The 23,400-nt window shown below is 54.1% G+C and overlaps 1 protein-coding gene across 2 annotated transcripts in view; it reads left to right on the plus strand.

The window, feature by feature from the left end:
* The first annotated feature begins 8,157 nt into the window (after positions 1 to 8,157).
* The window catches only part of IFFO2 (intermediate filament family orphan 2), a 49,632-nt gene continuing 34,389 nt past the window's right edge, over positions 8,158 to 23,400 (plus strand). For both annotated transcript variants that reach the window (XM_027522134.1, XM_027522142.1), the window contains exon 1: positions 8,158 to 9,157. In XM_027522134.1, the coding sequence (XP_027377935.1) occupies positions 8,487 to 9,157 (671 nt within the window). In that variant the 5' untranslated portion in view covers positions 8,158 to 8,486. The remainder of the gene's footprint in view (positions 9,158 to 23,400) is intronic.

Below are 23,400 nucleotides of genomic sequence, written 5' to 3' on the forward strand. Positions count from 1 at the left end.
TGGCTTAAGGTTTCGGACCTAAGATTGCCAGGCCCTGGGACAAGGGAAAGAATCTAGCTTTTCCTCTCCAAGCCTCAGTTTCTCCATCTGTAAAAGCAGAATGAGAGTCTTTCCTCAGATTGGTGAGGTTTGGAGAGAATGAGGTGATCCATGTGAAATGATGCCTGGCCCATAGACTAGTTCTACTGGGACGGATCTGAGAAGGACAGCATGAGGAATGAGCGAAATGAGAGAAGTACCTGTTGGTTCTTGGGGTCAGAGGCCTGTCTCTTCGGGCAGAGATGGATGTGTTGCATCATGCAGCCGGGCACTTTGTAGAGCTTTCTGACAACCAGAACAGGGAAGCCTGGGAGGTCATCTCTGACAGAGGGCGACAGGCTTTCAAGTGACTGCAAAGAGCCACCCACCTCTGTCAGGCTCCCTTCCAGGAACGTAATAGTGTTTCATTTAGCCCCTACCACAGCCTCATAGGGGCTCCTCCAAACGGCTCGGTGGGTAAAGAATCTACCTTCAATGCCGGAGCTGCAGGAGATGTGGGTTCGATCCCTGGATTCGAAAGATCTCCTGGAGGAGGAAATGGCAACCCAGTTCAATATTCTTGTTTGGAAAAATCCCGTGGTTGGAGGAGCCTGGTGGGTTACAGTCCATGGGGTTGCAAAGAGTTGGACAGACTGAGCACGCACAGCGCACAACGCGACCCAACGGGGCAGAGGCATCGTAGCTGCTTTATAGACAGAGAAACTGAGGCTCAGAGGGCCCGCACCACACATCCAGGAAGGGGCCATCTCATTAAGCTCGGGGCTTGAAATCGCGTAGGGCGCATCAGAGAGAGGGCCCTGCATCCTCGGGGCTGGACTTCCGGCTGCACTGGCAGAGGGCAAGTGGCCTGGGGCTGGGGTGACAGGGCCTGGCTTCTCCCTTCCAAGGAGATAGATGGTTTCCTTCCCTTCCTTAAGGAGCCCTCACTTCCTGCCATGAGGGAGACAAGGAATTAGTGGGAATGCTACGGACAAATGAATCTACAGTGGGGAAGAGTGAGAAGAGGTCCCTACCTACCCTGGTTTCGAGGGTGCAGAGCGGTTCTAGGGGAAGTGCTACCCTTAAAATAAAAAAGCACTGATTATGCTAAATATGTTTATGGAAGTAGAGTTGATTGTCAAGATTGTGTTAGTTTCAGGTATCCAGAAAAGTGATTTTTTGATATATTTTTTCAGATGATTTTCTATTGTAGGTTTTTACAAGATATTGAATATAGTTCCCTATGTTATACAGTAAATCCTAGTGTTGATCTCTGACTGTACTAAATATTGGACTTGCCTGGTCAACCCTGAATATTCATTGGAAGGACTGGTGCTGAAGCTGAAGCTCCAATGACTAATTGGAAAAGACCCTGACGCTGGGAAAGATTGAGGGCAGGAGAAGGAGGGAGCGACAGAAGATGAGATGGTTGGATGGCATGATCAACTCAACGGACATGAGTTTGAGCAAACCCTGGGAGATAGTGAAGGACAGGGAAGCCTGGCGTGCTGCAGTCCATGGGGTCACAAAGAGTCAGACACGACTGAACGATTGAACAAGGAAACAGCTGGTGGCCCAGCGGTAAAGAACCCGCCCACCAGTGCAGGAGACTCAGGAGATGGGGTTCAAGCTCTGGGTCGGGAAGATCCACTGGAGAAGAAAATGGCAACCCGCTGCAGTATCCTTGTCTGGGAAATCCCACGGATGGAGGAGCCTGGCGGGTTACAGTCCATGGGGTTGCAGAGAGTTGGACACAACTTAGTGACCAAACAATAAGACAATTAGCTGGGATTTGGAGCAGTCTGAATTCTCATATGCTGCTGCTGGGGGTATACATTTAGATGGCCAACTTGGAAAACTGTCTGGCTGTATCTACTAACTCTAAACATACACAACCCCTGCCACACAGCAATCCCATCCCCCAGTTTCTACTCAAGAAGAGCAAATGCTTATGTTCACCTAAAGACAGAGATGAGAAGGCTCTTGGCAGCTTTACTTCAAATAGCCCCAAACTAGAAAGCACCCGCATGTCCACCGTGGTAGAATGGAGAAATACACTGTGATGTGTTCATAGCATGTGATGTGACCCAGCAAAGCAGCACAAACTGCGTGGGTGGGTCCCCCACAGATGAGACTGAGCGAAAGAAGTGAAAAAACATACTGTCCGATTCTGTTGTCCATGAGGCTAGAAGGGAATCCATGGTGAGAAACGTCAGAGCCCAATCACCTTTGGGAGGTGTCACTGGAAGGGGTCACCAGGGAGATTTCTGTTTGCGGGAAATAAACTGGGTGTGGAGTACCCTAGGGTGTGCATGTGTAGGAATTCATCGAGCTGTACACATATTTGTTGAATGTACATCATTCCTTAATGCAAGGTCGAAACAAGACAGCAAATGAAGAAGTGCTGCTACAGCCAGGATCTGGAGGATAAGTGAGAGCTAGCCTGCGAGAAGGGGACTGGTGTCCCTGGAGGCGGGACCAGCATGTGTAAAGACCCGGACGTGGGAGCGTGCGGTGTTGCTTCTCATCGTGGCTCTGGGCTCGTCTGACGATGCCCCTGCTGGTCGCTTCTCCGTGCCCGGTTCTACTCACTTGAAGGCCAACACCATGGAACAGGATGGTAGAAATCACTTCAGGGGCTCACTTCTCAGATCAATGCTTGAATGTTCCATCTTTGGGTGGTCGAGGAAGAGGCTAGAGCAGGAGCAGAATGGATGGGGCTTGGAGTTCAAAGTTGGGTTCAGAGTTCAACTGTGCTGTGAATTGTGTGTTTTGGGATAGGCTCTTTACCCCCTGAGCCTTGGGCTCCCCATCTGTAAGAAGGGTCTTTAACATGCAGAGGTTTAGTGATCGAGTCAGGGTAAAGAAGATACTGGGCTTCCCAGGTAGTAAAGAACCCACCTGCCAACACAGGAGACATGAGATATGAGTTTGATCCCTGGGTGAGGCAACCCACTCTAGTAATCTTGCCTGGAGAATCCCCATGGATGGAGGAGCCTGGCAGGCTACGGTCCATGTGGTTGCAAAGAATCGGACACAAATGAAGCCACTTGGCACCCATGCAAAGAAGATGTTTAACAGGCGCAGTCATTTGGAAATGATGGAAGAAGGCCTAAAAGCAAGGGCCTATCCAAATTTGTGGCTCCCCCTAGAATGATCCAGCATGGCCCTGGTTAGGCTTCTGCAACCCTCAGCCTTTACTTCCTGTCACATGGAGCTCAAAGACCCCCCGCCCCCAGAACGGTTCCTGGCAGGGGGTTGAGGAATGTTGATTCACGATAACTGGCACTTAAAGCATGCCAGGCACTGCTCTCAGCCATGTGGACTTGTTTCGTCCTCACGGTAACCCCATAAACTGCTACCATCCCATTTTACAGAGGGAGAAACTGAGACACAGAGCCGGTGAGTAACTTGCCCACAGCCACACAGTGATCGACTGAGCCTGGCCCTGCACGCCCTGCCTGTAACCACACTGCCATACCGCCCGGCTGGCCTGCATGAGAGAGCCCTGGAGAAGGCCCTGGGAGCAACCAGAGTTCTGCTGACCAAGAAGAGGGCTGTCTGGGCAGCCAGTGGGACACTCTGGCGCCCTGACGTCGGTGAAACCCACGCCCTTTTCGAGGAAGGCAAACCCACCCAGAATAATTGTTGAGCCAACAGGTAGCTTAAGCCGCCTGTAAGCCTGGAGGTGCCCAGGAGGGACGAGGCTGGGCAGCGTGCCGTGGCTGCTGGGATGGGCGAGAGTCACCCTTTCTGCCAGCTCTTTTTTTTTTCTGGCTGTTGTTATTGTCATTATTGTTTGGGGGGAGGAGAGATGGGCCCTCTCAAGAATTTGCCTGTGCCTTTTAAAGGATTAATTTCCACCTGGAGCTCCATGTGGGACTAATAGCCACTCCCTTTTCTCCGTGCAGCCCTGTTTTACTGCTGTCTTTCATTTCGCCGTGAAGACACCTGATGGGAATGTTCTAGAAACTGCAGCCTGGGGGTGGGAATGGGGGATGCAAGGGAGAGGGCAGTTCATTCTTCCTGGCAACAGAACTGGGCTCAGATGACGGGGAAGGCCACTGGGTGTGGGATCGTGGGAGAGGCTTATTTTTTGCCCTGCTTCTTGAGACATTTATGGGCTTTTCACACTGGCATAAGCAAAAAGAATGAAAAAGAAATAATGGTGATAATAGCTAACATTTTACTGAGCATTTACTGCGTGCTGGCTTTATATGCATTAAGTCATTTAACCCTTAACCACCCTCCCAGGGAGAGATTCTTTTTTTTTTTTAAGTCTTTATTGAATTTTTGTTATAATATTGCTCACTTTATGTTTTGCTTTTGTGGCCCAAGGCATGTGGGATCTTAACTCCCTTATTAGGGACTGAGCCTGCACCCCCTGCCCTGGAAGGTGAAGTCTTCACCTCTGGGCCACCAGGAAAGTCCCCAGGTAGATATTTTTATTAGGCCCATTTCCAGATGAGGAATTGATGTGCAGAAAAGTAAATAAGGTAATGCAAAATTCAAACTACCAAATTTTAGAAGAGGTTGGCAATAGAAAGGAAGGTCCTACGGATGCTATAATGTGAATTTGAAAAACACGATACTTGGTGAAAGAAGCCAGGCGAGAGGGATCACACATTGTATGATTCCATCTATAGGAAATGTCCATAAAAGGCGAATCTACAGAGAAGGAGAGACAATCACGGTTGCCTGGGGCGGGAGGCGGAAACAGTAACAGTAAAAGAGATCTTACTGGGAGGGATGACATCTTCTGAAACTGATTTATAGTGGCGGTTGTACAATTTGGTTAATGTACTAAAAACCATTGAAATGGGTGGATTACATGATATGTAAAAAATGCCTCAATAAAGTTATCAGACAAAGAAATGTAATTAAAATGTGAAACCCTAATATGTATTGAATACCTCTTAGGTACTTTACAGGGATTTTTTTCCAGTGCCAACAGCTCGTCCAGTTGTTTACCTAAACTCATCCTTGTTGACCACCTGTCACGTGCCAGGCATCATGCTGGGATATGGAGGTTCAGTGCTGAACTTGACCTAGTATTGGCGCAAGACCCTTGGCCTGATGGAAGGTATGGAGTAGCAACTGTTGGGGGTGAGGTGTTGTCTGTCTCCACGAGCTCCCCCAGGGTTTCTGGAGCTCTTGCATTGTTCTCGGCTGTTTCCCCAGAATTAGCGCAAGGTCTGTGCTGAAGCAGGAGGTCAGTAAATGATCTTGGACTGTTTGGGTCTCTCCAGGCCCAGAACAGAGTTAGGTGCCCCCACCCCACCTAGCCCCTCCAGGAGGGCTTCACACCCTGATTCCAGGGCATTGTGGTTAGCAGGACAGATCTGTCTGAGAAAAGGTGGCAGGGAACTGCTCCTGAGGTGTGGCTTCTTAACCCTTTCTGTGGGTTAAGGCCCTTTGGGCATCTGGGGAAGCCTGTGAATCCATCTCATAATAATTTTTAAAATATTGCATTCAGACACCAGTAACAATTTTACTAAAATACAACTATCAAAATACTAAAGAAATTGTGATATAGTAACATGTTTATTAATACATTAAGTAAGATTTACTGGTGAATTGAATATGATATTAAGAGTATGGTAGCTTAAATGATACTTTGAGATATATAAAAACTGAAGGTGATGTGAAAATACCTGTGATTTCTATTAGTAATAACATCACAGGGACTTCTTGTTACCTGCATTCATGATCAAAGGAAATACTAAATAGCATTCAGGCAAAGAGTTGGACATGACTGAGCGACTGAACTGATTCAGGTATTGTGAAGTGAAGCTCGCTCAGTCGTGTCCGACTTTTTGCGACCCCATGGACTATAGCCTATCATGCTCGTCCATCTGTGGGATTCTCCTGGCAAGAACACTGGAGTGGGTTGCCATTTCCTTCTCCAGGAGATCTTCCCAAGCCAGGGATCGAATCCGGGTCTCCCACATTGCAGGCAGATGCTTTACCAGATTCAGGTACTAGTGAAAATAAAAATGTAACTTTTGTCTATATCATGGACTTTGCAGAATTCTATCCTTAGCAATCCCCACCCCACCCTGGGGAATCCGTGAACTCCTGCTGTAAGGCAAACAGCTTTGATTCTTTAGGTTAGATAAACAAGAAAATTACCAAGAGAGGAGAGAACAAAGACCAAAGAGCAGTCATCACATCTGGTTGGGTAAGGCAAAGAAAGATTTTAAGACAGGTGAGTTTCTGCTGGGGGTGTTGGAAAGGTGAGCCTATGTTTGGAATGGAGCAAGGAGCTGGGGTTGAGGGAAGGAAACCTGGGGTTTGCTCTTGTGACTGAATCAAAAATAGTCAACTAACATCACAGCCACGACCTCACCCCAGAGCATGCCCGTGTTTCCTTTATGTCTCTTCTGTCACTGAGAACACAAAGCCTTTGTCCCTCTGAGAAAGGGTACCTGCCCTCAAGCTTACACACAAAGAGAGAGAACAAACACATTAAGTTAATAGGACAAAAATTTAATTGCAATTCAAAAAATGCAGCCGAAAGAATGTGGAACATGCCACATATCTGGTTAAATGCATACACTGCCAGCCCCAGGCGTTCAAATGTGGGGGTCACCTCCCTCTGAGGTTTCGACTGGGGAAATAGACAAGAGGCCAGCTGCATCGCGTAGGCAGGTTACAGTGTGTGTTTAGGGGTGGATCACTGCTCCACTGGTCTCAGTGACCTCTGTAATATTGGGATAACAAGTATGGCACCTGATACATACTTAACATTCAATAATGGGAACTATTATCAGTATTCAAAAAATAATCAGAGATGTGTGCAAACTGGTTTAAGAGACACCAGGCTTCCCTGGTGGCTCAGTGGTAAAGCATCTGCCTGCAGTGCAGGAGAGGGGTTCGATACCTGGGAGGGGAAGATCCCCTGGAGGAGGGAGGGGCAACCCATTCCAGTATCCTTGTCTGCAGAATCCCATGGACAGAGGAGCCTGGCAGGCAACAGTCCGTGGGGTCGCAAAAAGTCAGAGACGACTTAACGACCAACACCTTAAGAGACACCAGGAGACTGGAGAACTTTTCTTTTTAGGGTGGTAAATCTGAAAACAGGTTTGAGTGAATAAATGAATGCGTCTTTGGGTCGGCGCCGCCCTCTAGATCTGTTCTGCCCTCAAGTGCCCCCCACGCGGTTGATGAAATGGACCCCCACTCTGGGGCCAGCTGCATCTCAGCCTGTGCGGTGGTGGGGAGGTGATCATTCGGGGCCGGGGAGTGGTAGCAGCCCAGGCTGAGCTTGCAGGTATCACGTGCCGGAGGATCTCAGCTCAATTTCCCTACGCAGGTCCCCAGCATCCGCGCGGTCCGTCTTTGGGCCCGAGGACCAGCCGGCTCGGTATAGCCTAGGCCTATCTCGGGACGAGAGGCTGGGGTAAGCGGTGGAGGAGCCCTCCTGGGTCCACTGCGTGGGCGACGTGCCGGTGCAAGCGCCGCCTCATCCGGGGAAGGTCGATTGAGGCCGCGCCACGCTGGACTGGGGGTGGGTGCGAATGCACCTTCGGATGCTTTGGTCCCCAGCCCTTCTGGACCGAGGTCCCCCTCACTCCGCAGGAATGGGGGACCGCGGGATCTGGGGTGGTTGGAAGAAAAGGGTAGCCTCCTTGGCAAAGACCGCGGGGGAGGAGACTCCCTGGAGGGGGAAGCGAGCGCTGCCGAGGCCGCCGGTCCCTTTAAGAGGCCGGGCTGGCTCTGCGGCGATCCCACCTGACCGCATGCCTGGTGCAGTTCTGCTGGCCGTGTCCCCGGGAGAAGGATCGGAGCCGGGCCGGGCCACAGGACCCGGCGCAGGGGAGGGAGGGGTCCAGTCCGGAGCTGGGCGGGGACTCCGGTTCTCGGAGCGCCGCAGTGGAAGGCGCGGTGGGCGGGACGAGACCGGGGTGGGCGGGGCCTCCAGCTCCGGGAGCGCCGCAGTGGTGGGCTGGGCGGGGCCTGGGGCGGGGCCTCCGGCTCCGGGAGCGCCGCAGAGGAAGGCGCGGTGGGCGGGGCGAGACCTGGGGGCAGGGCCTCTGGCTCCGGGAGCGCCGCAGAGGAAGGCGCGGTGGGCGGGGCGCGTCCGGGGGCGGGGCCTAGGTCTGCAGTGGGCGGGGCCCGCCGCAGAGGGGCAGTGCCCGCGGAGAGTCCTCTGAGCGCGGCTGCCGCGGCGCTTCCACAGTGTCTCCGACAGCCCCCGGCGCCGGGACTTGGACCCTCGCCGCCCCTTGCGAGCCGCCGCGGCCTCCACTGCTGCCCGAGTCCCTTCCCTCGCCGCGGCGCCCACACCCGGGGACGGCCCGGCTCGCCGACATCGCGGAGGCCGCGTCTGGCGCGCATCTGGAACCGCCCGGCCAGCCGCGCTGGATCCCGCGTCCGCCCTGTCCCGGCCGCGCCGGGAGCCCTGCCCGGAGCTGGAGCCGCACCTAGAGCCGCGGGCCCTGGGCCCTGAGCCGCGCGGCCGGCGCATGGTGAACTCGCTGCTGTTCGGAGAGATGGCCTTGGCCTTCGGCTGCCCGCCGGGTGGCGGCGGCGGCGGACCTGGGGGCTGCCCCGGCGGGGGCGGCAGCGGCGGCGGGGCCGGGCCCGGGCCGTCGCCGGTGACGGCGGCGCTGCGGGACGACCTGGGCTCTAACATCCACCTACTCAAGGGGCTCAACGTGCGCTTCCGCTGCTTCCTGGCCAAGGTGCACGAACTGGAGCGGCGCAACCGGCTGCTGGAGAAGCAGCTGGAGCAGCAGCAGAGCGAGCGCGAGCGGCGGCTGCGCTACAAGACCTTCTCCCGCGAGCAGGCCGTGCAGACCGGGCCGGAGCTGCTGCGGCCCCCCGCGCCCGGCGGCGGGCCGGGCAGCGGCGCGGCGGCCGGCGCCAACGCCAACCACGCCGCGGCCCTGGGCGGCCTGCCTCCCGGTGGCGGCTCGCACCCGCAGTACTACGGCCGCCTGCCCGGGACCATCTGGAGCTACACGCAGGTGCGGCGCACGGGCGGCGGCGGCGTGGAGACCGTGCAGGGCCCCGGAGTGTCGTGGGTGCATCCCGACGGCGTGGGCGTGCAGATCGACACCATCACGCCCGAGATCCGCGCGCTCTACAACGTGCTCGCCAAGGTGAAGCGCGAGCGCGACGAGTACAAGCGGAGGTGAGTGGGACCCCGCCCTGCCCCCTCGCACTCCCTGGTGGGGGGTTGGGGGTCGTTCGGGTCTGGCGGCCCCGGAATGTGTGCGTTCCGAAGGGGCCGGGGTAGGGGGTGGGCGGCCAGCTGGTCCTAGCAGGTGGGGCTGGAAGCTGTGTTTGCAGACTTGGAAAACTCGGTTTTCTAGTTCCGAGGATGGGGACCGGCGCTGACTACCGTGGGGGACACCTCCGCTCCGTCACCGGACCAGGCACATTGTTTTCTAGGTGACATAATGACCGTAGGTGTTTTATGTGATGTCACCTAATCCTCATGGCAACACAAAGTGTGGGGCATTCTTATCCTAGCTTTGTTGATGAGAAAACCGAGGCACGGATGCTAGTGACTTGCCTAAGGGGTCTTGGCTAATAGGTGGTGAAGCTGGGATGTGAGATACTCCTGGCCAGTCTGTCTTCCAACTTAGGTGTTTTCCCCAAGGATGTAGAAAGTGGGCTCCCCTCTGTCAATGGGTGAAAAGAAACAACTCTTAAGTAATCCACTAACTTTCTATTTTTCCTTGAATTTAAAAAAAAATCAAGTGTTTCAGAGTGCTTGGGTCTGTGCACTGAGGCCAGGGTCCGCTGTCTTGCTCCAGCTCTCTCGTGTCCGGTTGGCTGGACTGGATAACAAGACCTACATCAGACTGGCCACGAGTTTTAGAAACACCTCCCTTCACCTCTCTTCTCCCTACCCCGAATTCTCATGGTTTTTTTTGGACCCCCAAGAAACTCAGCCCTAAAGACTGAGTTATCTACGCAAGCAAAGATAACCTTAGGCTGGAAGCCTGGACAGTGAGTGGACCCAGACCACCAGATCTGGCTGGAGTGCGGCACAGACTGCCTGCTGAACTGGCTAGCACATTTCTGCCCAGCCTGGATTCCCAGCTGGGAAACTGACATTGTCTCCTTCCCGCAACCTGGCCGTCAGTTTTACCTAATCGGCCTACTGGTAAGAGGAGAGGGGTTTGTCTGTAGCGTCTCAGGAAGGGAGCAGGGCCCTTTGCTGTCCCAGGCATGGGCATCTCTGCGTTGGGAACTGTGGCTCTGATCCCCAGGGCTTGGAGGATGCCCTGAGAAGCGTCTTTCCTTCCGCTCCTGTGTCCTAGTGCTCACGAGAGCACAGACAGCTGGCCATGGGTCTCCTCCCTTTTCGTCTCACCTGGGCGGGCTGGCCACTGGGCAGGATTCAAGTGCCACCTCCAGCACCTGCCAGTGAGAACCTCTGGCTGAACTGAGTGGTCACTGAACTACTTGGAAGCCTGTTTACTCATCAGAGAAATGGGAATGATAAAATCCACCCACAGCTGTATAAGGGGCGAGTAGGCCGGTGATGCCTTTTGGAAGGTATGAAGTAATCAGATTGACGTTATTAAAGATGAGAGACTCTTTGTCAAGCTGTAAGGGGGCAGTTTTGCCCAGAGTCTCCAGTCTCCTATGCAGAGCCTGGCTTCCTGGGGAAATGTCTTGGACCCCAGGGGGAGACAAGCTACTCTCCTGGGCTGGTTGTCTCTCTGCAGGACTCGAGAATGGCCTGGTGCCTCGCCATGGGGAGGCCACCCCTCTGCCCTGTGTGGGCTGCTTTGTTGGGGTGGGGCAGGGAAACAGGCGCTTGCTCTTGATGGTGAAACTGGGAGGGCCCTTTGGTCTGCCACTGCCGATGGTGTCGTCATGCCCCAGGCTTGCGGGGTGTTTGTTTTATTGTGTGTGTGTGTGTGCGCACTTTTTGGACCTGGCTACTAAGGAGATGGAAACACTGTGCCCAGTCCTAGAGGGAGATGGATTGGCATTGAGCAATGCCCAGTTCAAGTTGCACCCAGGGTGTGGGGTGTGATGTCAGCTTCTGGTGCTGCCCTGGAATGACATGGGCGCTGCTGAGACAGGTGGAGGGTGAGTGTGTGTCTCTTCCCACCCTTGTAGGGGGCGTGTGCACCTTCTCTTCCCCCCATTTTTTTTTTTTTTTTTGGTGAATTGGGGAGATGCATCTTTTCTGAAATTGATTCAGGGCTCAAGTGGGATTTTTGCCAGAGCACATCTGCCTCCTCCTTTGAGCGAGCCTCAGTTGCCCTGTCTGTAAAGGAGAGAAGAGGGTGGGCTAGAAGTGTCCCTGAAGCTCCAGGCTGCCTCAGAGATGCCGTAGGCATTCCTTGAATGTTAAATAAAAACTGATGTTTAAAAAAATATCAAATGGTCATGAAAATATGCTCACTCACTTTTGAGTTCTTACTGTTAACTCTTGGAAGTCGACTTAACGTTGATTTGTTGGTTCAGAGTCAAGTTAGAGCCACCCCCGCCTTCTCTTCGTCGGAAGAATATTCTGAGATCAGAAAGCAAACTGCTAAAAGCTGGTCCCGTTTGTAGCTACTAATCTGTGTGAGTCAGGATTTTCCTGATACTCTGTGGCCCAAACCAGAGATAGAATTAAACTGAAGGTGGACCTGTCAACCATAATCCTAGTTCTAAGTGTTAACAGACCAAAATGGGCTCGTCAACCTCAAGGACTGGTGACTGTTTTCTCACTGAGCCTACAATAGATTCATACAAATAATATTCTGTATTTATTTGTTTCTTTATTTGGGTTTCTCATAGGATTTTCTTTTGGGAAGAGGGCAGGCATATGATCAACCTTTTTGAAAAGCGTAAGAAGCACTGGACTAGATGATCTCAAAGAGTCTTCCCAGCCTTGGCAATATGTAAATCTGAGTTTGAACTCCTAGGCCGCTTCTGATCTTATGCTCATAAGAGAATGAGACCAGTGTGTTTACCTGGGCTCTTGGCCACTGAAGGCTTCAGATACTTCCAGGATATCTAGCATGGGGTCCCAAGAGGTGACCAAAAGAAAGAGCCTGTCCTGGGGAAGGAAAGTTTCCAGAGTTTCCCCTGTCCACCTGGAGGAACTCGCTGCCTTGGAGATGCTCTTCTGCCTCTCCAAAGGGCAGCCTTGGTTGTGTAGCTCAGTGTTTTCCAAGCTGGGAACTTTTGGGGTTCTGCCTCCATGAACCGCGGCCATAGTCACGTATCACCATCTCTATTATTATTTTTGTAAAATGTTTTAAACAGCTTTGTTGTTGCTGTTCAGTTGCTAAGTCGTTTCTAACTCTGCGACCCCATGGACTGCAGCACGCCAGGCTTCCCTGGCCTTCACTATCTCCTGGCATTTGCTCAGATTCATGTCCATTGAGTCGGTGATGCCATCCAACCATCTCATCCTCTGTCATCCCTTTCTCCTTTTGCCCCTTCAGTCTTTCACAGAATCAGGGTCTTTTCCAATGAGTTGGCTTTTCCCACCGGGTGGCCAAAATATTGGCGCTCCATCTTCAGTCTCAGTCCTTCTAATGAATATTCAGAATTGATTTCTTTTAGGGTTGACTAGTTTGATCTTGCTCTCCAAGGGACCTGCAAGAGTCTTCTCCAGCACTGCAGTTGAAAGTGTTAATTCTTCAGTGCTCAGGCCTTCTTTATGGTCCAACTCTCATATCCATACATGACTACTGGAAAAACCATAGCTTTGACTAGATGGACCTTTGTCAGCAAAGTGATGTCTCTGCTTTTTAATATGCTGTCTAGGTTTGTCATAGCTTTTCTTCCAAGGAGCAAGTGTCTTTTAATTTCATGACTGCAGTCACCGTCTGCAGTGATTTTGGACCCTAGGAAAATAAAATCTGCCATTGCTTCCACATTTTCCCCTTCTATTTGCCATGAAATGATGGGACCAGAGATGCTGTGATCTTAGTTTTTTGAACGTTAAATTTTCAGCCAGTGTTCGGTTCAGTTCAGTTCAGTCGCTCAGTTGTGTTCAACTCTTTGCGACCCCATGAATCGCAGCACGCCAGGCCTCCCTGTCCATCACCAGCTCCCGGAGTTCACTCAGACTCACGTCCATCGAGTCAGTGATGCCATCCAGCCACCTCAGCCAGCTTTATTGAGGTATAATTTGCATATCGCAAAATTCTCCCGTTTTACACATACAGTTCAATGATTTTTAGTCAATCCATCGAGCTGTGCAACTATCAGCACAGTCCAGTTTTATAACACTCACATCATCTCCAAAAGATCTTTCTTGCACCTCTGCAGTGAATCCGCACTTCTCCTCCAGCCCAGCAGCCACAGACCGGCTTCCTGTCTCTGTAGACTCGTCATATAAACGGGGTCCGGCAGCATGTTGTCGCTTCTGCCTGGCTTCTTTCACTCAGATGATGTTTGTGAGATTCATCCAGGCTGTAGCTTATACCAGCAGTACATCCCTTTGTAATGCTGAATGATATTCTTCCATGTGGGTAGACCACATTTTGTTTATGCACTCACATAGTCAATAAAATGTAAATTTAAAAAGTTACCTTCTGTGTACCAGCGCACATCATCTCGTGTGCGTCATTGGTATAGGATCCATGTTTTGGAAACGCTTACCCAAACCAGAGCCCCTGGCCTGGGATGCCTGGGCTCACCCTGTTCACTCCTGCTTTGATTTCCCCTTGGGCCAATCAGCTCCGAGCTCTTTACCATGCGGGAAGTGTGGTCACTGAAACCGTAGCTGACAAGGTTGTCAAGCGTTGATTTGGAAACCAAAACAAACATCGGCACCCTGTCTCCACATAGTGTCACCGAAATATCCTGTTCTGAGCTTGCAGGCTGGGGGCCTTTCCCTGGGAGATTCCTGCCGAATGTAGCTGAACTTTAGGCAGGCGGAGTGTTTTCAGAATGGGCATCCTAGGGACCCAGACTCCAGTGCCTGGAGTTCTCCAGACCCCACCCTGCTGTGAGGCACTGTGTAACCTAGGGCCAGGCGCTGCTCTTTCTGAGCCGAAGGTCTTCTATACCCAACAGGCTTCCTATAGGCCCTCCCTCCCAGCTCGCTCAGCGTTTCTGTCTGTGACTTGGAGGGTCCAAGTCAGGGCTGCTCTGTCTGCCTCCTGGGAGGGCAGGGGGGCCTTTCTCTGTCCCCGGCCGCCCCCTCTCCCGCCCCAGGCCCAGCATGGTTTGGACCGGGCTGGTTTTGTTCCCAGCCCTTGCACGTTGCTGAGTGTCTGTGCCCCGACTCCGGTCTGCCTGGAGGTCTAGGTTTGTTTTCACTGGAGCTCTGTTTGAGGTCCTGGAGGACCATGGTGATCCTTCAGCCTGGTGGTTTTCAGGTGGGCTCTTTGGAGCCCTGGGATCTGGAGCAGGGTGCTGTGAGGTGATTTGGGGAACAGCTAGGGGCAGACCACCTAGGATTTCGCCCCCATCAACCACAGCAGCTCCATTTTCGTGGCTCTCAAATTGATATTCTGAGGGAGAGTTGTTTGGAAACCAAGCATTTTACAGTTTAGCAGAAAAGAAAGAAATTGCTGATTCAGCGGAATACTTTCACTTTAGAGACGGGGAAACTGAGGCCCAGAGGGAGCTGACCCACAAAGACAGGCAGAACGTCCATCTGTCATGGAAAGTTTTGTTTCCTGCCCCGAGGCGATGCCTGCACCATTTGCCTTCTGTCGGGACTTGGCAGAACGCTCTCCACCTTTTTATGTGTCTGCCTTTAAGCATTTTTTAAAAAGCTACTTTCGGGGATGGGAGGGACTTTTGTAACAGCTATTTCTGATCTTGAGCCGGAAGGGGCCGGGCTGTCAGCCCGAATGCAGAGCTCCAGAAAGGGGCTGGGGGGATGCCCGCTGGACTGTCCCTTGTCTTTTTGCCATCACGCCCCAGGCAGGAGGGTGTTGGCCCCCGAGTGCCCCAAAGCCACAAGACTTCCCCAGAAAGCTGCTCAGAGGACTTCTTTCCCCGCACTTCCATTGTTTCTGAAGCCACTGCAGATACAGCTTCTTTATTTCTGATTGTCCCGGTGGGGGAGGGGGCAGCTTTGGCTGGAGGAAGCATGGATCGAATCCCAGCTCTCCCAGTCTCTGCGTGACTGTGGGCAGTTGCGTGGCCTCTCTGAGCTGACTGGCCCGCTGCTATCTGTGAAAGAGGGAGACTAACTCCCCTAGAGGTCAGAAGGGGGTAAGTCAGCGCCTGGGGTAAGCACATGAGGCAGGCTCCCGGAACATCCCCCATCCCAGAGCACCCCCGCCTCCCACCCCCAGCGATATCTGTTCCTTTCATTTTACAAGGGTTTCTCGGCAAGGCACTGGATGCCGGGCACATCCATTTCAGGACACGTCGTCGCTCTCTGTCCCCTGGAAGGCGCCGGAGATGGTGCTGGGGCGGAGGGAGAAAGGGCTGCTTCTTTGTCCAGCATCTAAGGAGGCTGTTCTTCCTACTCTTACTGGTTGATTTGTGTCTCCGGAAATCTCCGGTCACCCCCTGCCCTTTCTGCCAGCCTCCTTTAAAAGAAACACACAAACCCCACTCCATTTAGCTCCTTCGTCTTCCAGCATCTCTTGGTTTGGCTGGCAGGCTCTCTGGGGACAAATTTGGGAGGGATTTTCAGAGCCTTACGCTAGAAGGAAGGGAATGAGGTCCCAGAAAAGTAAAGGAAGCAGGAAGCAGGGAGACAGCTGACGCTAAAGATTCCTTCTCCCAGGAATTCGAGGCGGGGCTTTTTCCTTGGCCACCGGATGCGGAGCCACACACTCACACACACACACACACACACACACACACACACACACACACACACACGCGCGTGCGCACACGCTCATGTACACATGCGCCGTCAGGCTCTCTCTCCAAGCCCGTGCCTGCATCTCCACACGTGTCAGGATTTGAAGGACACAGAAGGGTAGACAGAGAGCTTGCACACGTCCTTTGCCGCCAGGAGATGAGTGGACTTCCAGGGGAATTCATCTGAACCGTGCCACGAGTCAGTGATAGCGGAGGCTGTGGGCGTTGCCTGCGGAGTCCTGGCTTTTGATCCTGTCGATGCGCTGCGGCCGGGCGCTCGGGTTATTTCCCAGGTCACAGATGGCTGCAGGCGCACGGCAGGGAGGGAGGCAGCCCTGTCGTTCCCTGGGCTCTCCCCTGACCTTCCGTCGGGCATTCCTGAGCGCCCACTGCCTCCCCTGGCACAGCACCCTCCACCCTGAACGTAGCTACCCTAACCCTAACCCTTCCTTCGACTGTAAGCTCTGTGGGGGCCGGCTCCGGGTCTGCCTTCTTCATCTTGTACACACAGAGCCAAGCCAGGTTCTGGCCGGCGTCCGAGCTGAGCAAGTACTTGTGCAGTGAGGGAGGCTCTGTGTGCCTGGCTGCTGCGTGCTGGCAGGCCCCAGTAGGCCTGCGTGGCCATGGGTGACCGACACACGTGGACTCTACATCTGGCCGGCCTGCAGCTTGTTGAGCGAAAGGTCTGGATCTGGAGTCGGGAGACCAGGACTCTGGTCCTGACACATCATTCCAACAAGTTTGAATGAAAACCCATCTACTGATGCCAAACGCTGGGCCCCCAGCACGGGATATACAGATGGCTTTCCCTTTGTCTCCCTGAGTCTCAGTTTTCTCATCTGGAAAAGGGGGTTGCTGAAATCTGTGTCCCGACACCGAAGGACAGGCCATGGGCTCACATGGCTACAGCACATTGTAGACCGTGAAGTTCTAAGAGTTACATGGCCAGATTTCACAGGGCGGAAGGGTGGGCGCCCTAAGGGCTGGGTAGTGCCAGCTTTGTGAGGTGGGCAGAAGTCAAGAACCAGGCTGGGCCCTGGGGAGAGGGTGGTCCCTGACCTTGCTGGCAGCATCTGGGGGTGGTGCAGCCTCTGGGCATGACTGGCTGTGAGGTGCTTAGAAGATTCTAGGCCAGAAACGAGGCTGGTGAAGGTTGCTGATGCCTGCCAGGGCAGTGCCCTCCCACCCCCAAGGGGCACCCCTGCTTGGCTTCCTGGGCAGGATGTGGTTTTTTACCCTAGTTCCTGGTACAAGAGTAGTTGTCATTCAGTACTTAAGCCTGGCAAATGCCACTGGTTCCCTCCGGGGGCTGTGGCCTGGCTGAGCCCCCCAGGTGTGGCAGGGGGCAGCTAGAGCTGCCCAGGGGCCCAGGGGGCACCCTGGTCATGGCCCTGGTTTGGCTGTGCTGTGGGCTAAGCTTCCCGTTGCCCACCTGGCACTGGGGACCACGGAAAGACTGGTGTCTCTGTGACTTTCCTAGAGTGACCTGGATTCTGTGCATGCTGTTTAATCTCTTGTACCTTGATGAATTGCTCTGTAAAATGGGGATAAAGTTTCTTCTGAGTTCTGCTTCCCAGGGTTGATATAAAAATCAACTGAAACCGTGGGATGTGGAAACATTGGCCAAAAGGTTTAAAATAAATCATAATGGGTTAGTCACCATCATTGAGTACCTACTATGTGCTAGGCCTTGGGAGGAAATCTTTCAATAAGTGAGATTTATTTATTAGAGCCATCCCGAGAAGTGGGAATTGATTACTGTTCATTTTACGGATGAGAGGTTCAGAAGGGTGAAGACATCTGCCCCAGATCTCAGAGGAGGGCAGCCTGGGTCTCCAGACCCCAGGTTCAGGCTCCTCCCCGGAAAGATGCTGAAGGCTCCTGAAGCTGGTGAAGGGCGGGAGGCAGGCGGGAGGCAGGCTGAGGGGTGGGTCTCCCCGCCTCACAGCAATGCTGCGGCGGGTGGCAGAACAGGAGGTGGCTGCCACGCGGGGAGGACTTCCTGCTGTGACTTTAGAGTAATTATTTTCTTGTGAAGCCAATGAATCAGTGCCAGGGGCAAGCAGATGAGCCTCCCGGGCGGCTTTGGAGGGCGGTCCAGCCCCACTGCTCGCTGAGGACCGAGCTCTGGGTAGGGGAGAGTTCCTAGTTGGCATATCCAGGTGGGTGGGGAAGGAGGGAGGGAGAGTGAGCAGGGAACACGAATCATTACCTGCCGAGCACTTTCCATGTGATCTGATTTAGATCAGAAAGGAGAATTCACTTGCCGACCCAGGGCAGGATCTGGGGCTCACACTCCAAGTTAATGCTCCTTTGTCATGCCCAGCACCGAGGGCCCCCTGGGCAGTGGTCAGGGGCTCTCCCTGCCTGATGATAAGCAGGAGAGGGCAGCGGGCATTCCGGTGGCCGGAGGGAAGCCGGCCTGGGCCCTGGGCTCAGGTCTGACTTCTGCTTTCGTTGGTTGCTGTGAACTTCGCCAGGGAATGGGGAACTTGTTACAGTCATCCTGTGTCTCTTGGTGGGGAAGATGAGACTGCTGGGTATGGGTGTCCGAGAAGCTGGAGTTCTGTTCTCTGGACAGTGGCTGGGCACCCACCTTGTGCCAGGCCCCATGCTGGGCACTGGGGTGAAGCATGCACAGCCCCTGCCCTCAGCAGCCCAGGGTCTGGGGAACCAGGCAAATGGGACAATACCACGTTACAATCCCTGCCCAAATAGTACCCGTGCAGACTACGGGCACAGTAAACAGTAATTAATTAGCTAAAAAATGTTTCTATACCATTTACACTCTGCCAGGTGCTATTCAAAGCAGTTTAATTCGTGGAACCTCACAATAGCCCTATGAGTTGCAAACTATCAGTGGCCCATTTTAGAGATGCTAAAACTGAGACCTTGAGGGCCAAGACAGGAAGCAGCAAGCCAAGATTCAAACCCAGGAAGTCAGGCTCCAGACCCAACCTCTTACACTCTGTGGTACCCAGGAAGGGGCATATCAATTGCAGGCAGCTTTCTTGCTTTGAGCCTCAGTTTTCCCTGCTGTGAAATGGGGGTAATAAACCTGGCTTCATGAGGCTGTTTGGCAGATTAAACCAAGTGATCCCTGTGGCAGCATTTTATAAATTGTCGCGTGCTGTGCCTGTGATGACCATGCTTGGAGGCCCTGGGCCCAAACCCACGCAGACGCTTCTTCTCCAGCTTCCTGGGCAACCAGGGGCCACTTGAAGTTCCATGAAAGGTCTTGTCCCCACCTTGCCTTAATAGCACATCTTCCCTTGGTCGCAAGTCAAGCTGGGATGGGGTGCTGGACAAAACCTTTGAAAAGAAACAGCTCAGAGAAGAGCCTTTGTGCGTGACTTGGAGGTCAGGGAGAGAGGAGTCCAGGAGTGTTTTCACCGCTTATCAGCCCCGTGACCTTAAGGGAGACCTTCATTTCTTATCTGCGGCATGAGGACCACCAGCCCTATTGCATGAGTGGCGAGAGAAAGGGGAGGACTGCGCTGAGGCACGGGCAGCTGTTGTGATGAAGCTCAGCGAGGCTGCGGGCTCTGTGGGGAGGGGCGGGGGGCGCTGGGGCCCTGGCCTGGGCCGCGCCGGCAGGGGCTGGCTCCGAGATGCTTGCTCAGCGCTCTCCGGCCTCCGTGCTCCGACTTCGGAATGTGCTCCTGCACACAGCCCCCTGCGCGTCTGCAGCTCAATGGAGAGACACCCCCGCAGTGGAGACACTGCCTTCTACCCTCTTAATTGGCCACTTTTATTACTTGGGTTATTTAAGAAGCTTCCTGGCTCACTGCCGCCTCTTGGCCGTCTTGGGGGAGGGGAAGAGCTGCTGGTCTAAGTGGACCTTGTGAAATTCCCCGGCAGACAGGCTCCTCTCTGGGCAGGGTCAGGACATCTTCCCAGGACCCGTGGGTACCCCCCCGACTTGCCCTGGCCAGCTGTAGTAATGGGTAGAAGGCCATCCGGGGAAGAGGGGCAGACTGAGACCAGAATCGATTTAGGGAAAGCCCGTTGCAAAGTCAGAATGCTGGACCAGAGAGGACCCTGGTGGGACTCTGTAGTGCCTGAAACCCAGTGATTCTGGAAGGCAGCTGAGCCAGCTTAAGGCCAGTCAAGGAAGGCTTCCTGGAGGAGACAGCAGCTGAGTTATGTTCGGAAGGTTGAGTAAGAGTGGAAGAGAGGGGGCACAGGGTGCTGCAGGCGGAGAGAGCAGTTTGTGCCGAGGCGGGGAGCTGAGAGGGCGTCGGGACACCGCCGGGCCTGCCTGCTTTCCCTCCCCCTTCCGCCCCTCCCTCCCCTTCTGGGCTCCCTGTCTTCAGTTTGGCTGTCTCTCATCCTCTCTCCCTCTCTCTTCTTCCTTGTTTTGGTCTCTCAGCCCTGCTCGATGCCAGGCCTGGGTGGGAGCTCTTTGCCTCCTGCGAGGCTCCATGAGCCCGTGTGTCTGTGAGCGTGGGGCCAGGAGCCTGTGTCTCTCCCCTCTGGACGTGGAGCACCCTGGGGTCAGGACCCCATCTCTGCTTACCCCGCACCCCTTGCACTATGGGGCTAGGGTCTTGACATCGTGGTGGGGGGCAGAGGAGGTTGGTGAGAGAGGTACCTGCAGGGTTAGAGGGCAGTGCCGTCCCGGGGGCCTCAGCTTCCCTGGCCGCCATCAAGGTCCAGGCCTAGGATTCGACGCGGTTCTAGACGCAGTTCGGGGCTGCGGGGACTAGGCGGCTCACCATTACTCTCCCAGCTGACCGCCCTCCCGCACACCTTCCTCTGACCTCCTGGTGGGCCCAGAGGGTTTGAGGCTTTCTCTGAGATCATCTAGTCCCTCCCCTGCTTCCAGGAGACATCGTTCTCCTGTCATCCCAGATACCTAGATGTGCCTGCTGTCTTTTGAAGAAGACCTTCTGGGAGTTCATCCCTCAGAGTTATATCTTTTGCTCTCTACTCCCACTTAAATACCCACGGCCATTTTACAGATGAGAAAACTGAGGCCCGGAGAAGGAGAGCAGCTCTCCTGAGCTCACATAGCACAGCAGGGGCTAGAGCCCAGTCCCTAAACAGGGTTCCTTTGAAACCCTTGAGCTAAGGGATCCTTCCGGAGGCTGCTGGTCCTTTAAGGAGGGGCTTGGAAAACTCCCAGAGGTCAGAGAGCTTAGAGTGAAGAAGTCTTGGAGCCTGTCGAGGTGGCGCCCACAGGGACCGAGTGAACCCTGCCTCTTGGCCAGACAGCTGGGTCCCCGGTGCTGCAGAGCTGCACAGGAGATATCCGAGGTTGTCTTGGGTTCGTCTCCTTGTCACAGGACGCACCTCCCTAAACTCAGCCTGATGCTCACGTCTTGGGATGTTGGCCAACCGGCCGACCCTGTCTGCCAGCTGTGTGCTCAGCTGTGCGTTTCTCTGTGCCTTGGTTTCCTCTGGTATAAAACGGGACAGCAAGACCCACAGCACTGTTGATGAGCCTGGCCCAGTGAGGGCCATTCCCATCCCCTCTTCTCTGGAGTGAGCCCTGGAGTTGGAGGTCTGAGGACTTTGCCCATAGTGAGGAACTGGGTGAACTACAAAGGCTGATCCCCCAGTCCCCACAACGACCGTGTTTCTTGAGTCCGCAGTCTGGGGCTGTGCCCTGGCAAGTACTATGTTTGGACGTTTATACAATTAGCTATGGAAAATCTTAATATTACATTGCAACTGGTTTTACACTTGCCTTTAAATAAAATACTGACGTTTACAACATTAGGACTCGTTCATGTTGGGAGATAGGCTGACGCTCACCAGGCTACAGACAAGCCAGGATTAACCTGAGGCTGAGTTCAGGGGTCCCTAATTTATAGGTTGTTCCTTTCTGGGCCTTAAGGCATAATACATCCATTGTTGTTGTCGTCGTTCAGTCGTTAAGTCATGTCTGACTCCTTGTGACCCCATGGACTGCAGCATACCAGGCTTCCCTGTCCTTCACAATCTCCTGGAGTTTGCTCAGTGGTGGCATCCAACCATCTCATCCTCTGTTGTCCCCTTCTCCTCCCACCTTCAGTCTTTCCCAGCATCAGGGTCTTTTCCAATGACTTGGCTCTTCCTATCAGGCGACCAAAGTATTGGAGCTTCAGCTTCAGCATCAGTCCTTCCAATGAACACTCAGGGTTGATCCATGGGGCTTTAAAAAGAAACGATTTGTTCCCTCTTCCTTGGTTATATAGTCTGCCTGTGATCAGGGCTTTCACTTGGGTGGGAACTCTGATCCTGGAGTGGGACTACCTGGGTTTCGCATCACCACCCCAGGCCTCAGTTTTCTCATCTGTAAAATGGGGCTGACAGCCTTAGCTCATGGTTGCAGTGAGGCTTCAGTGAGATGGGGCACACCGAGGGCCAAGTGTGGTGCAGGCCCCTGAGCTGCTATTGCTCTGTGCCTGTCTCAGCCCGGCCCTGCCTCCCCAGCCCCCAGGCCCCACACAGTGAGCAGAGACTCGGCCCTCCCGCTTCCGCTTCCGGCTGCAGAGTGGCCTTTGTGTTCAGAGCACTTCCCTTCCCCAGCCCAGCCACCCTCTTGACCAGCCAAGAGGAGGTCCCATCCCCCGTCCTCCCCAGCAGGCTGTCGGCAGAGGGTCACTGTAGGGCAAGACCTGGCCCCCAAGGCTGCGACCAGCGCGCTGTGTCCCCTGGACCCTGAGGCTCCCAGGGGCCTTGTTGGAGGGTGGTCTTGAACGGGGAGTCTCTCTCTGTCCCTGCCTCCCAAGTCCCAGCAGCTTGATGCGGAGGCGGCCTCAGGAGGTAGCCCTGTCCTGAGGTCTCGTCGTGTGGAGCGGAAGCGCTCGAATTCGAACCTGAACCTGGTGGACTCTTCTAGCCTCAGCCCTGACTCAGTCTCCCAGGCTGAGGAATGGGTATGTGTTCCTGGCCCCGGCCCTTGGCCTCAGATACAGGGGACGGGGGTCAAGTCCTGTCTTGCACCTCAGGGGTCACTGGGGCAGCTGTTCCTTCTTACAGCCACGGGCAGGTGGCTTCCAGGTTCTTGTGAGCCCACAGGCTGTCTCTGCCGGGGCTTGTGGGTGAAGCCCTCACTCCCAGACCTTGGCAGAGGGGTGATGCTGAAGGCTGTCCTGGCACTGGTTGCCCAGGGCTGACGTCAAGGCAGCCGGTTTAGGGTTTTGTCTCCGAGACAAAGGCTGCTTTGTAGCTTCTGGGCTTAAGTCCTGGCTATCACCCACCCCCAAGGTGGGAAACAAGGTGGAAGGGATCACAGGGCCCAAGCAGAGAAGCCCTGGGAGGCTCGGATCGCCCTCACTTCCTCCCAGAAGGAAGCCAGGATCTTGGAACCCCGTAATATTCCCCTCATGGTTCCCCGAGAGCATCCCGTGTGGCTGATACAGTTTAAAACTTCACAGCCATTTTTTTTACTGCACAAGATTCTTAAACCTCACAAGACTCTTGAAGGGTGGGTGTGGCTGTGCCCACTGTGCAGACGGGGAAACCGAGTCTCCACAGGTGAAGCGACTTGTCACTTGCCGTGGCCTGAAAAGGGGCAGAGCTGGCGTGTGAATTTGGGTCTTAGAGGATTGTCACTGGGCTTCCACCACTGTCCAGCCTCCTTCCAGACCCAGCTTTGGGAGGGTGCTTCAGGAGGTGGAGGCACCCCGGGGGTAGACTGGAGCA

Source organism: Bos indicus x Bos taurus, chromosome 2, assembly GCF_003369695.1.
Source record: "Bos indicus x Bos taurus breed Angus x Brahman F1 hybrid chromosome 2, Bos_hybrid_MaternalHap_v2.0, whole genome shotgun sequence".
Classification (NCBI taxonomy): Eukaryota; Metazoa; Chordata; class Mammalia; order Artiodactyla; family Bovidae; genus Bos; species Bos indicus x Bos taurus.